This window comes from Rattus rattus, chromosome 12, assembly GCF_011064425.1.
Source record: "Rattus rattus isolate New Zealand chromosome 12, Rrattus_CSIRO_v1, whole genome shotgun sequence".
In the NCBI taxonomy this organism is placed as follows: Eukaryota; Metazoa; Chordata; class Mammalia; order Rodentia; family Muridae; genus Rattus; species Rattus rattus.
The window spans coordinates 84,696,234-84,711,832 of record NC_046165.1 but is presented as its reverse complement, the minus strand read 5'-3'; the positions used below and the strand labels follow the sequence as shown (position 1 = coordinate 84,711,832).

The 15,599-nt window shown below is 39.0% G+C and overlaps 1 protein-coding gene across 1 annotated transcript in view; it reads right to left on the bottom strand.

The window, feature by feature from the left end:
* Positions 1 to 15,599, bottom strand: part of Slc4a7 (solute carrier family 4 member 7) — a 79,377-nt gene that overhangs the window by 39,949 nt on the left and 23,829 nt on the right. The window contains exons 3-9 of the mRNA XM_032918164.1: positions 14,920 to 15,066; positions 10,917 to 11,055; positions 10,081 to 10,241; positions 8,493 to 8,681; positions 5,543 to 5,911; positions 2,253 to 2,368; positions 54 to 211 (exon numbers count right to left, since the gene is read on the bottom strand). Coding sequence (XP_032774055.1) covers positions 54 to 211; positions 2,253 to 2,368; positions 5,543 to 5,911; positions 8,493 to 8,681; positions 10,081 to 10,241; positions 10,917 to 11,055; positions 14,920 to 15,066 — 1,279 coding nt within the window. The remainder of the gene's footprint in view (positions 1 to 53; positions 212 to 2,252; positions 2,369 to 5,542; positions 5,912 to 8,492; positions 8,682 to 10,080; positions 10,242 to 10,916; positions 11,056 to 14,919; positions 15,067 to 15,599) is intronic.

The following is a 15,599-nucleotide window of genomic DNA, read 5'->3' as shown; positions in this document are numbered from 1 at the left end:
ACTGTTCCAGGCAGTGGATTCACATGACAGTCATGAAGATGAACTGCTCTTACCTAGTGGGCACAGGGACCTCCGTCAACCCTGAGAGGAGAACCGCAGGAGCCAGTCTCACAAACGCAATGATGGGTCTCTCCAAGAAATCCACCTCTCCTACCAAAACATTGGATGCCTCGGCTCCTGTAGGAATTTTCCTCATGAAATTCATGTCAACCTATTGATAAATAATTTGTAAATATGATTACATAGAAATGAAAGAATGATTTTAACACTACTACTGGCAATCAAAACATGAGATCTAAAAGATAAATACACACCAGAATTCCCACAGATAAAAGAATGGAGTAGACAAATACAGAAAAATGCAAGCAAAACTCACCATCCATTGTTTTGAACTACTACAACCTTTATTACTTTAGAGCTCTATATTACCAAACATAAACTTGAAATTTTTTCAATGAATAATTATTCATTAAAAAATGGTGAGGACATACAGTGCACAAACTAACCACGGCTCATGAAGTGAAATTATACACAGTGCTACAACATATTCATCTCATGATTTTCTTATCATTCAGAACTTTTGTTTCATGTCTTTAGAAATCCTCATTTAAAATAACTATCATTTCCTGTAATTTTCCTTAAATGGAAAAAAATGTTATTCACAATAGAAATCTACAACCTTGATTGATGAGATGGGACAATGTGTACGGGAGACTCAGCTGCCTGTGTATAATTACAGAAGGTTACAAACACGACACCAGAGTAGGTGAGGCTCTCATCCATACACAGGCTCACACACGCTACTGAACAACACTAAGGAGACTATCTATTAAAAGATAAACCAGCACTTACAGCGGGCCTCTTGAGTCCCACACCCAGTGTGCCACAACTACAGTGCCAGGAGGCAGACTCCTGCCCAACAAGAGACAGGGAGGGTACACAAGAATAGGCCACGTAAAAAAGTAAAACTGTGACAGAGGAACAAAATCAACCACAGCTGCCCTGCCCAGAGATTTATACGATGCAAATTACAGTAATTTTCTTATTCACTAACACAGAATAAACTCCAGTTTAGCTCGGAAAACTTTCTGATGATCTGAAACAGCACCAGTGAAAGCAAGGGACAGTAGAAGGGACAGCTGTGACAGCCTCTGTTTTTGACAAGGTTTTGCTATTTAGTAGTATTTAGCCATTTCGGGTAATCTGGAGCTCACTTTGTGACTTGAAATCCTCTTGCTTTGGCCTTCAGATAACGAGAATTACAGGCATATGCTGACATACCCACACGAACACATTCGGAACAGTCAAAAGTCCTACCGGCAAGTTGTCTATGATGTGAGAGTACAAAGCTCCACAGAGCTATAACACAAGTCACATCAACTTTTTTTCAGTGGTGTGTGTGTGATTTGTGGACAGATTGTAAAACAGAATAAAAAGCTTTAAAAAGCTAGATCCTGTTTGGCATTTAAAACAAAGCCTTAGAAATAAGATGTACAAACATTAGTGTTAAGCAGGGTAGTGGTAAAGTATGCCTTTAATCCCAGCATTTGGGAGGCAGAGGCAGGAAGATCACAACATCTGAGGCCAGCCTGGTCTACACAGTAAGTTCCAGGACAACAACGACAAAGTTAATACTGCATGAGTTAACAGTCGATGTACATAAAAGTACACTACCTGCCCAACCACTAGAAAGTAGTCTTGAAACTCAGCTGTCACTTATGCTTAGTGCTCTGTTTTGGTCTTAATAAGGGGTTTTTGATTGTTTGTTTGTTTTGTGTGGTATTTTTTAATTTTTCTTTCAATGTAACAATAAATTCACAGCTTTTTGCTATTGCTGTTGTTGCTGAACTCATGCCTTTTTTTAATCGCTCCATGCTTCCCAGGGGCATTCGGAAACATGCTAACACCATGAGCTAGTGGACCTGGGATGCAGTGCAGTCCAGGAAGAAGGCTCTGCTAGTGCTGCATGCCACTCCCACAAAACCTCTTCAAAATGACTCGAGTGTCCTGGTGCTGATAAACAGACACATAAAAGTGTCACACTATTTACAGCGTTCTCTTCTCAACTGCTGGGACTGCAAGCATGTAGTTATCCCAACACTTGGGGCCCATCCACAACACCTCACAAGCACGCCACGCAAGTGTATGTGCACCCGTCTACTCAACAGTTACTAGGAGCAATGGCAGCACAGCAACACGTTACCAGTTACTCCTCAGTAGAAAAGCTAAAGGAACTTTAGTGCCTGAGTTACCTTGCTAAAGTCAACAGTACTATTTTCTCTGCTTCCTCCACTTCCGTTACCTTTCACTTCACCACTTTTACTACTGTCCAGGTTTCCAGGAGCAGACTGTGGAGAAGCCAAAATCCCTATATTTAAAAAAAAACATACAACCAAATCAGTAAGGAGAAAACCCTGTAGCCTGATTCTGCTCATATCCTTAAAGCGATGGTTGGTTATGAAGCAAAGGTGAGAGGTTAAAACGTGCCAGACATTAGCCTCACACTAGCAACGTGAATTAGAACACACGAACAGGATGAAGTTATGTATTTTAATTTATAAGCATTATACTAGAATCTACACAGTAGCCTTTAGAAACGTGAGGCAGTATGGAACTACCAAAGATTTGAGCTAAGTCCAGAGTCTTATCGCTCCAAATATGTCCAGATAATACACTTTGATATCCCTAGCCCATGTAATTGAATGGAACTCAGTGAGGCCTGGCTACATCTAGGATGCTCATATCATACGGTATGAATCTGACAAATTCTTAGTGCAATTCAGAGAATGTAAGAGCTATATGTAATCTTTCTTGATCATAAGCGTCCTCAAAAATTTTGATTTTCTTTAATAGTACGTCTAATTTCTACTGTCATTCTTCCTAAGAAATCTAAGTAAAAGACCATAAACAAGTCTTCCAAGTACAAAGGTTAAAAGTACATAATCAATGGAATTTGGCCAAATAACTTCATCACTTGTAGCCATGTGCTCAACTAATTCAGCCTCTATGGTTCAGCAAGCCTATAAATTAGTGTATGCATAGCATGGTTGTTGTCTGAATAATGTATGATGCATGTTCACTTCAGCTGACAGTCAACAGCAGCACTTCATGGTAAGACAGCTTAAAAGCATCATCCACACTAACTATCTTGACCACAAAGAGCTCTATAAAAAGCTCAAATCTCAAAAAATTTAAAATCCAAGTTGCATCACATAAATTTCTAACATTAAACACATCTCATTTTTCTTCAAAGATAAAAGACCTTCTAGTCCAAGAATATAAACTAATCAATGTTTCAAACACTAGAAATTTTAAAGGGAAGAGACTGCAATATAATACAACCTACTTGTGTACAGAAATTCAGTTAATGTTTATTAGTATCAGTTCTTTGTCATAATTAGTATCACTTCTACAATTTCAAGCATATCAGATGTACTTGATATATTCAAGCATGTTTATTCTTATAGAACAGAGCAATTATAACTACTGAATATAAAATTAAGACATTCAGGTTCAACTCTGGGCAAAGTCCTCTGTGATATTTACTTCTGTGCAACAAAACTGGGGTATCATTGTAAATGAAAAGCCTTCATATAAAAGCACTGCACTTAATTTAAGCATGTAGATAATTCTCTAGACAAATTAAACAATTCTGAAATAGAAGGTACTTCCTAAAATAAATATTTTTTGAAATTGTTGACTTAACATGAAAAGTGTATTAAGATTCCTTGTGTTTGACCTTTTGCCTTTATGTTTTAAGAATAGTGTCTCTTCCTTGCCCAAAAAGGCTGAGAGAAATTAACCTTACTGGTGGCTTCAAAATGCTCCCACACGAGAAAAATCAAGAAGCACTTTATTAAAACTCTGGTGACAACTGTGACTGAGTCCTAGGCACTGGTACTGAGTACTAGTACTCTGGTACTGACTGTTCAAATGTATTCTACAGATTAATTAAAACAAAAACAATGCAGCTTTTAGAAGAACTCAGCCATCAGATTTGAGAGCTAAGAACAAGGAAATTTGTGAGGGTGAGGGTAGGAAAAAATCGGTAGGAAAAGGAAGAAAATATAAAGTTCAGTTGAAACTGCTTGGTCATCTTCAACCTGTCCCTTTTTCAAAATGGCAGGTGCATGTTAAGAACATTCCAAGCACAGTGGCACTATCCTATTAACACTAACACTTGGAAGGTAGAGACAAAAGGATTAGAAGCTCAAAGCTAGCCTCAGCTACACAAGACCTTGCTCTCAGAAAAGAAATGAAAGCATTCTACCGAGATTCTCTTTCCAACTCAGCTACATTAAAGCTGTCTTAATTAGGAAAGTCTTCTGGCTACTAGTTCAAGTTCCTATGACTAGGAATCAAGGTAGTCAGCGGGAAATGAAGCTTCCTATCACTGCATAGTCCTCCTCTATATATCAGGTTCTAGGACTCCTACTAGAAATGGCTGAATGTTCTACCAGCAAATGGCAGTTAAGGAAGAAGTAATGATGGCCGATCCTGTGAGTTCCCTTCAGTAACAATGGCCTTTACCTTCAGAAATCCATCCATTTTCATTTCATCTATTCAGAAAAGCTGATACATCTTGTTATAAAAACTCATGGTATTAAAAAAAAATGTGTACCTAAATTTTCAATTAACAAAAAATTTTACCTTAAAAGTTTTCTTTTTTAAGATTCTACGTTGGGTGTGTGTGTGTGTGTGTGTGTGTGTGTGTGTGTGTGTGTGTGTGTGTGTGTGTGTGTGTGTGTGTGTTATAAGCATGTTCATGAGTGGTCTGAGGAGGCCAGCAGAGGGCATCACATTCCGGGGAGCTGGAGTTACAGGCACCATGAGACATTCGACAAGTGTGATAAAAATCAAATTCAGGCACTCTGCAAGAGCAATGTGAAGTCTTAACCATGGTGATCTCTGCAGCCTCATAAATAAGTTTTGTAATCTACTTACAAAAATATAACCTATACTCACCATAAGTATAGAGCCTACAGTTCTGAAAAACATGAGGGAAAACTTGGACTAACACCATCACAAATAAAAAACTAAAGTCTGTTCAAAAATACTTTACTCCTCTTTAAATAAAGATTCCATGCAATTATAAGAAAATTTCAATCTTCTCAGAGAGAGAATGGGAAAATGAACATGGCATATTAGGAAGGTAAAGATGTTCTACTCTTTAAAGAAAAGCATCAAACAAATGAAAAGGACTTCTTCATTACCATTATGTGCTTCTTCACCTTACAAGTGCACAAGAAAAGTCACGCTTCTAAGTTCATATCAAAAAATGGTTCCTAAAGCACTCAAATATCATGACCTCTAAAATTCCAATGGGAAAAAATATATAAGGGCTTGATTTTCTGTGTAGTATTTTTACAACCTAAGTTTAATAAATGTATCCTTTTCTGTAATACTGTAAAGAACAAAACATGCAGAAGTCAATCATAAGCATTCTCTACATATGCTGCTCAAGCTATGTGCTGACAGGCATTCTCAGTGCAAGTGACCCAGAGGCAGAAAGCACCACACGTGGAGGACTCTGGACAGTTGCCTGGAGTGAAGTCAGTATTTTCCTCATTCTTCTGCTCTTGGCCTTTCAGTGCTTCTATGTCTTCCTCAGGCGGATGAATTACTACTCTGGGAATGTCATCCCTGTCAGGTGACACCAGCACTTCTGGGGCCTGCGGCTGAGTCTGTTGGGAACGTCTGGAGGGCAGGCGACTTAAGCTGGGGCTGGAAGGAGGACTGTTCTGGGGGGTGGGTACTGGGGTGGTCCACCTTGAGCCTGCAGGGGTGCCAGCTCTTGAAGAAGGAAGAAGATGACTGAGAAGAAGGGATAAAGGCGATTCTCCTCTCAAGGAAAGGTTGGAGGCAGACAGACCTGTTCGCAAAGAATGACGGGAGGCTGACAGGCCCTCCCCTAAGATAAAACATAAGTAAAAAAGGATGCTCATTGCATCAAGCAACAGAGAACACAAAACTCAAACCACACATTACAAGCTTCAAATTCCTCTGTGAGGTTAGCAGATCAGTCAGATGGTTACTTGTAACATCACTGAAAAGCTGTTAAACTGTAATCACTTCCCTGGCTGAATGGGTATTTTAAAACATATTCTTCTTAAGTTGTCCCAATATCTATAGATCATTCTCTCTCAAAGAGCCTACATTAGCATTACCTAGTAAATAACTTAAAACTGGTATTGTCTGTGACAGGGACTGGCCAGTGCTCTTAAGTAAAGTTTAAAAATGAACAACAAATCATAGGAATTATTTTTAAGAGAATTATAGCCAGTTGTGGTGAAACTCTTAGTTCAAGGCTAATTTTATAAAACAAATTTCAAGTCAGCCCGGATTACACAGTGAGGCTCTGTCTTTTTTGTAAACAAAAGTGAGAGAGACAGAGAATTAGGACACCAAGTTTTAAGTCAGTATTCCAAAGCACACCATCTTGCTTCTACCATAGTACATCCAGCTATACACAAGTATACACAATCGAGGAGTTAGCTAACTAAAAACATTTAGCAAGAGCAATAAGAAATAAGTCTGAATTTATTTCCAAAGCATAGGAATGTTTATACTTAAAATACCTGGTACTACTTGCAAGTGTGGCATAAAAGAGAATCACTCTTTCTCCTGTAGCTTTTTAAAATCAAATAGTAGCTGCATAAGAAATGAAACAATCTCTTGAACCTACATAATCAAAGCTACACGGTCAGAAGAGTCAAAAATAATAAAGATAAGTGTAATAAACCCATCATTTGTTTGGTAACTAAAATAAGTTAATGGAGACAACTGTTAATACATAAATAACTAATATTTAGTTTTTAAGATACATGCAAAAAAAGGTGATTACATTATAATTATAATGCAATGAAATTAACATAACACTGCATTCAGAAACAATTATTGTGTTATGATGAAAAAAATTAAACTACAGAGAGAATAAAGAGAAAAGACTGCATAAAGGAATAAAAGTTTATTAGAGTCCTTCAGGTAAATGAAGGCACTTCAGCAGATAAGTAAATGAAGGTAAATGAAGAACGCAATAAAAGAAGGAAACCAGAACTATCCCATGTATAACTTCTTTCTAAATTAAACCTACATCATAGGTTTACTTAAATGTACCATGTCATAATTTTTAAAAAATTAAGACTCTTTAATGACAAAATTAAATATCTTACATTGAGCTACAAACAATGGCTGACGCCAACCCCTGACATGTTAAGGCCTTACGTATATGGCTGATAACTTAGACAACTATTTAACAGCCATTCAGGGACAAAAAGAGGAGAAAGCTACTGTGTCCCAGGTCCCACTTGGTTTGCTGTAATGACAGCAGTTAGAAGCAGTAAGGACCCTCAGAAGCATCTGCATCTGGACTTTCTAGGTTTTATTATCCCAGTTCCATTTTAAGAGCCAAGTGAGAACCAGACTGCCTGATTCCTACTTTAGAAAAAAATAAAGCAAGGCAAATGCTCAATGTGGACCAGTTCTAAGAAACAGACAGCTGACTGGCTAAAGTGCAGAAGGAATGGAGAGGTGGCTCATCAGTTAAGACTCGTCGCTCTTCCAACGGAACTGGGTTCGTCTCCAGCACCTATGTGGTAACTGACAACCATCCTTAGCTCCAGTTCCAGGGGATTCAAGGCCCTCTTCCAATTTCTCATTCCCATGCACACATACATATTTGCAGGCAGAACATAGACACAAACAATGTAAAAGTAAAGTTTAAAAATCAAAAACACTATCTCCTAGTCCTACATAACCTGCTATCTTCCTCCAAGGGGAAGGCAGAACTGAGTCTAACCGCTGGGTTTGACCCATTGTCAATGGACTGAAAAATAGCATTTGTATAAGACAGGCCTACCACGAAAACCTTCCACAAAGCACATAAATATCTGAAACCACTTCTTAAAACACTTGTTTATGATTAGTACTTTTAGCATATTAAGGAGGAAAAAAATCTTCAAGAAAAAAATCTGATACAGGCATAAAGTTCAAACTCAGTATTTAGAATTAAAAACATTAAAATTACAGATCATAGTTTATGCCTTTTAAATAACTGCACAAGAAACCTCAAATCAAAATTAAAAAAAAAAGTAAATGTGATTTAGGGTAAGGGATAGAAATTGTATTAATAGATTACTTAAGAAAATTGTATGTCATTTTAGTGACAGTGAATGCTTTCTTCTCATCCAGGGGCTTTCTTTCTCACACTGGTCTTGTTTGTAGGAGCCTATAATTCTAGCAACTAGGAGACCAAGGAAGTAAACTCAAATTCAAGGCCAACATAAGATACACAGTTTCAGGCCAGCCCATGTCAGATAATGAGTCTGTCTCAAAGAAACAAAAACAAAAGTAACACTTAAGAAATGATAATTTTGGATTAAAAACAATAACAGTGTGGAAATACCACTTTTCTTGCAACACATATTAACTGTAACATACTGGAATGCCATTAGAGAAGTGTTAGCAAAACTGGACACCACAACTGATCTCACCATTCCTTTCAAGCAAGTGAGGATCAGAATGTTTCTTGCCTATATCTGCAAAGGATCGAACGAGGGGAATCCGACTCGTAAACCTTTTCTCATTTTGATGATGATGTCTCTTCAGAAGAGCTTCTCGAACATTCTCCCTTATGGAGTCATCTAGCTGGCCAGACGCTATCATGTTGTCTAACACCATATCTAGTCAATGAAAAAAAAAAATCAGTTATTTTTTCTATATGAACACTATGAAAGCTTATGCATAAAGCTGAATACGAACATTATCCATCTAACAAGAAATAATAAATGAGACTCTTATTTTACTAAGTAATGTATTTTAAAGAGGCTGCTTTCCTATATAGTCATAGCAAATTCTAACTAAAAAATGAAACAGAAATAGTAAATTCTACTTAGCTAAATATTCAATGGCCCAGGCTTCTAAAGATCTGCAAATGTCTGTTGTGCTAGGAGCAGGGCATTGAAGTGACAGCAGTGATAGCTCTCACTCTGCCGGAAGCACAGAACCAATGAGGACTAAATCCCTGACACAGTAAACTCTGTCAGGGAATAAAAGGAGTGGGAGAACGAGAGGCCTGATGCCCATGCCCTTCTGGGAACCAATATGGTCAGGACACTATCCTCAATGCACTGTATAAATACATACAAAGGTTTAAAAGTAATGTATTTATTTTACGTACACACGCCTACTCCTGGGCATATATGGATGTGCACCCTGTGATTGCATGAGTCTGCAGAAATTTGAAGGGCGTGCCATATCCCCCGGAACTGGAGTTACAGCCGTGGGCTGCTATGTGAGCACTGGTCCTCTGATCCACCACAGGTATGAACATTTCAAAAACTAAGTAACAACATTCCTTTTTAGAAATAAAATAAAGTTCTAATTGTGACAACTATAAAACGAAGCAGGGACTCATCTGTCTATACTTAATATTCCTTAAAATTCTAACTCAATTTTTCAGTCATTCATACACAAATGGGATGTGACAATTCAAAGATCCCTAACACAGTCAAATCTAACATATAAAATTCAAATGATTTATAGCTCACACATTACAGTTAAGTTTTTGGGTTTCTTAATAAACCAAAAGACTCAATCTGCTGTTTTTCTGTGGGAGCAATCTGCACTGACTACATAGGATTTGGTTTACAGCAAACATGATGTTGTACTGAGCCACTGTAGACAAAAGTCATTAAAGGATCACAACTCTTCTTCCACTTTCCCAACTCTAACTCCTTAGAACCCTTCAAGTCTCCTGTTTGTTCCCACCACTGTATTTAATGCCAGCCTTACTACCTCACACAACTCCAAAGAAATAGCTGGACTTCTTGCTTCTATTACCATCCCATTGCAGAGTAACCCAGGAATATTCCCAAAGTACACATCAGAATCACTCCTTTCCCAACTTAATCACCATGCTTCCCACATAAAATCAATGTTTCAGGCCAGTAAGTCAAGAGTGACCTTAACCTGTCCCTTTTTTGGGGGAAGGGGGAAAATGAGCTTAAGCCTGAGCCTAAATAACATCTAATTTTATTTAATTATATTAAATGTTAAAAAAAAATCAGTTTATAGCATAACCTGCTATCTCATCCAGAGTGCTTGCTCTCATATCCAGCATGACTGTTCCATTGAGGATACAACTCCGCAGCTCAAAGAGACTGTGCAGAGACAGAGTGGCCACATAGGGTTTACTCCATCGGTCGCCACCATCTTCAACATCCTCTTCGAACTTCAGCCACCTAAGTAAATAATACAGAGAAACTAAAAAGTCATGGGCAGTTCATTTGTTTATTTTAATGCCATCAACATAAACTTGATTTTTAAAAAGAAAAACAAGGGAAAAAAAAACAAATCACTACCAGAACAAAATAGTGCTTCAAATACATTTCCACAAATTGGGCCAATGGTTTATACTGTTTGTAGCCATTAAAACCTGATATCTGCAACACAAGAGAAGCCTAAGATTTAACAAAATGTAAACAAGTCATCACAATTTGACCCTTTGTGTGATAAACAAAATTGATACTTAAAAAAAATAAGGCCATAAAACAAAAGTACATCATTTCATATCTTTATGTAAGATAGTAACTTCAAATTTGTTTAAAGCAACCTGAATATCACTATTGTAACCCCTCTTCTAACATATTAAATGAGAAGATTCAAGGACGTAAATTGAAAGCAAAAAAAAAAAAGACCAGGCATTAACAAGTAGCAAGTGACTTGTCCTTACAAGCCCAGCACTAAATAGGGAGAACCAGGAAGACCAGTGCAAGTTTCCGGCCAGCCTGGGCTACATGAGTTCCAGATCAGCCAGGATTATAAAACAAGATCCTAGCTCAGTAAATATGTAAGTAAACAAGCAAGTCACCAACTGTGTCTTGAATTTCAGTCATGAAACAGAGGAGCAGTGTTACCTGGCTGTCTCTTTCCACTCGTACTCTTCCCCATCTCTGTAGCAGAGCTCATCCATCTCTGTGAAGAGGTCGTGGGGAATGTGCTCCTCATCATCATCTTCAGTCCCAAGGATGAACTGCACCCTCTGCGATGGCGTGTCTTAACAAAACAGGACACACATCCTGGGTACAGTTTGAAACTGAACTTCTGTCACGTAAAACAGATTTTGGTGGGGGTATGGTGGCTCACATGTACGATTCTACTCCTAGGGTGCTGAGGTAAGAAAGTAACTTCAAGCTCTAGGCCAGCCTGGTCTGCAGGATAAGTCCTGGACCAACCAGGCCTTGCTTCCAAAATCCAAAATATGCATAGTGAAACTTCAAGCTACCAATATGTACAAACCAGCTTTCCTCGTGTTTTAGAGAAATACAACTGTCAGCTGGGGTTTATGAAGTCACGATCATTGTAAGAAACATAACTGCAAAAAAGACACTAGCCCATTAAACAGTAAAAGACCTTAACACTTTCAATTAAAAACAAAATCCACCCTGCTGTACATGAGAAATGAGTTTTCACTAAAATTGAGCCCTTAAGTAAACAATCCTCCAGGCCCCTATGGATGCGACAAACAGTACTTGAAGAGGACAGTTAGTGAACGATGTGAAGACAAATGGCCGACTCCAGAAAATGACAGTTGCCACAGGTTTTGTATTGAATGAATGCCCAAAGGCCCAAGCAATATTACTATGACCAACTGCTCTACCCTTGGGACTTGCATGATTTTTAATGGCTTTATTATTAAAGAAATTTTTTTTAGAGCCATTGTAGGTGTATTTTTAACTTCCATTTCTGAGTATTCATTGCTACTAGTAAGAAAAGATTGGTTTTCTATTGTGACCAGAGAATTCAATCAGTCCCACAGTTGTGCCCACTGTTTTGATGACCTACCTCTCAGCCCTACATCTGTAGACTTTTTTCTTTCATTGTAACCCATGTGTGATGTGTATAACATAGACAGACACAGAGAGAGAGAGAGACACAGAGAGAGAGAGAGAGAGAGAGAGAGAGAGAGAGAGAGAGAGAGGAGAGAGAGAGAGAGAGAGAGAGAGAGAGAGAGACACAGAGAGAGAGAGAGAGAGACACACACACACACACACAGAGAGGTTAGACGCTGCAGGACAGTGCTGTATAAAGGTATTAAGACAGGATACTTGAGCCTTTTTCTGAGACACTTAAAACATTTGGCCAAGGACAGCTTTGAATGTGGCCCAAAACTGTAAACTTACACAAAGTATTATGAGATTATGTGTTGTTAAACACAATGCACAGTCCTTAAGCATGAGCTTTGTAGATGCGTGTGGCAAACTCAAAACATAAACACAGGGACTGCAGAAAGTTTAGCCATAAGAGTACTTGCTCTGCAAGATTGAGGACCTCAGTTCAAATTCCCAGGACCCACATAAAAGCCCAGGTACGGCCATGCGTGCCTGTAACCCCAGCACTAATAAAGAGATGGACTACTCCTGAGAGCTGAGCCTCAGAGCAATAAAGCAGAGACCGATAAGGACACAAAGTCACAGAGACCCACTTGCCTCTGTATCGTAAGATATGCATGCCCAGTGATGTATTTTTAACTATGTATGCGTGACTGTGTGGGGTTTGTATACATGTACAGAGCCTACACTACAGGGGCCAAAAAAGGGTGTTGGATCCCTTGTAGCTAGATTTTCAGGTAGTGTGTGTTGCCTGAGGTGGATGCTGGGAACTTAACACACGTCCTCTGATGGAGCAGCAAGTTTGCTTTACTGAGCCATGTTACCATTTTCTCGTCTTTGTTCATTTTTTCTCAGCTTAATATGTTTCCCCGTTTCCCTTAGTCTCTTTAATTAGAATATAGTATCACTGACTCCCACACACTCATGGGCTATGGAGATGACCCACTGATAGAGAACTAGCTGCTCAAGCATGGGGACGTGAGTTTGATTCCCTGAACCCACATAAGAGCCAACTGATGATGGCACGGGTTTATAATTCCAGAGCTGCTAGTCATCGCACATAGTCTAGCAACATAATGTATATGTCGTGGATTGATTTCTACATTATTCAAGGTTTCTTTGCGTGAAGACTTAGGGTATACTCATTCTCTGAGCAAGCTGCAGTTATACATTAGTTTTAACTCACCTTAGGCCGCTACTTAATTGTTCTCCAGTTGGACAGATTTTGAAAAATAATAGTTCTATAATTCAACCACCCAGGAAGTAAAAGCAGGACAATATGAAGTTCAAGACCAATCTTGGGCTGGAGAGAAGGCTCAGCAGTTAAGAGCACCGAGGTCCTGAGTTCAATTCCCAGCAACTACATGGTGGCTCACAACCATCTGTAATGGGATCTGGTGTGTCTGAAGACAGCTACGGTGTATTAGTATACATAAAATAAATTTTAAAAATCTACAAAAGCATGAATGTGCTTTCCTACTAAGGCCAGGAAGACTGGCTCCTGCAAAAAAGGGCGGGAAGAAAACAAAGGGTCATTCTGCCAACAATGACCCTCGAATATAACACCAATGTGTGCACTGACAAGAATACATAAGTGCTTCAATAGAGTGGGCTTCAGGAAGCCTGCCTGCAGGCACACAAGTACAGACGTTTGCCATAAAGGACAAGGGCTTTGCAGATCGAACACCAGGCCCAACATAGCTACCTGGTGTAATTTGTTCAAAAGACATAAGGATGAGAACTCTCCAAACAAGCTTTATGCTTTGGTAACCTACGTTCCTGTAACTACATTCAAAAAAATCTACAGACAAATCAGTGTGGATAACAACCAACTGCTCGTTAAGTGATAAAGTTATAAAACACTCTCTCTTCTGTCTTGTTTCTCCCTCTCTCTCTCTCTCTCTCTCTCTCTCTCTCTCTCTCACTCTCTCTCTCTCTCACCCCCCCCACACACACACACAGACACACTCACACACACACAGATTTTGGTCTAGGGGAACTGTCACATACTGCTGATGAAAATGAAAATGACTGCTGTAGGATGGTGTCATTATGCAGCAGGGTCCAGGATAAGGCATAGCCTATCACTGGATGAGAAGGAAAGGTCGGCAGGGAAAAGTCTAGGAGGGAGGGAGGGGGAGCAAGAGTGATCAAGGAGGGGGGAGGAGGGGGGAGGGGGATCACGATGGAGTCTACGCAGGAGACGGCTCAGATTTAGGTGAACTAGATTGACTTATCTTGTCTAGGTGGGCGGTTTATATCTTCATCAATTGGCAGTGAATTTACTGTGTGGATGAATTGTGGGTTGAGAATTTAACATGTAACTCTGATTGCTAAATTACAAGTTTCTGGGACTTTGATCTTACTGGGCTAAAGAGGACAGTGTGTGAGAGAAATGGCTGAGAGGCAGTTGGAGCGTGCGGATCCGGTTCTGTTGCCTGAGTGGAGTGAGAACGCACAGGGCCTTCAGAATGAGGGGTGTGTGTGTGTGTGTGTGTGTGTGTGTGTGTGTGCAGGCGTGGTAACTGCTGCCTAGGGGACCTCACTGAGAGGGCACCTAAAAGGGAGACAGCCAGGAGAGGGCGGCTTGCATGGTAGAGTATCAGTCAGAGTGAGCAGATCCAGCTCCTGAGAACTGATAGAAAATGTTCCTTATTAATTCTTACTGCAACAGATGGCAGTCACTTTGAAAGTCACTGTATGTTTCTCAAGAAATAAAAATAAAAAATACCAAATAATCTATCAATACCACTCGGGCATATACCCAAAGGATTCTAGACCCTGCTAGAGAAATCCTTGCCCATCTATGTTTATTGCTACTCTAATCACAATAACTAAGAAATGAAAATGAACCCAGATGTCTATCAACAGGTGACATCTGTCATGTGTAAGGAAAATATGAAACACCTGTGCTATGTGACAGACTATTACTCAGCTATAAAGAAAAAAATAGTGAAATTTTCAAATAAAAAGATGGAATTTCTTGGAAAAAACTTTAAGCCATCAGTAGAGGGCAATTTCTTCCTACCATAAGAAGGAGACTCCCGTCCATCTTCTTTATCTGAGTCTTTGTCTTTTCTTCTCCGGTGGTGATGTTTGTGCCCTCGATGCCTATGACGCCGACGACTCTCTTTACTAAACGGTACATGAACACCAACATATACAGCTCGATGACCTATTTCAAGTTTTTAAAATATGTTACTAGTTTAACCAAAGTGAAAGTATGACATTCAAGAAAGCACATCACGCTTTATTCTAGAAGCAGAGAATTCATGTAAGCTCAAAGTCAGAACATCAACAATGGCTGTCTTTGATTATTGATTTTATAAAAGTGTCACAACATGTGAACTCATTTACTAAGTAGTTTAATGAAACTAGCCACATGGATTACTCGTGTAAGCATCAGTTGTCATCTAAACTCAATCAAGAGAAACTACATATATCATACAATATAGGATAAATTAATTTTACCTAAAAAGGGATTGGTGACATATATACCTATAATTCCAAAACTCAGGAAGTTAAGGCAGGAAGAATGAGAGTTCATGATTAACCAGGGCTTTAAAGAGATAGGAAGCAGGCAAACAAAACAAAAACAAGAAAAAACTATGTACTTACAAAAATATAAACAAAAATACTTAAGTGTTTAAGTATATATTCATAAACACACCTATCCACATTTATTCTACCTACATTCAGGACCAATTC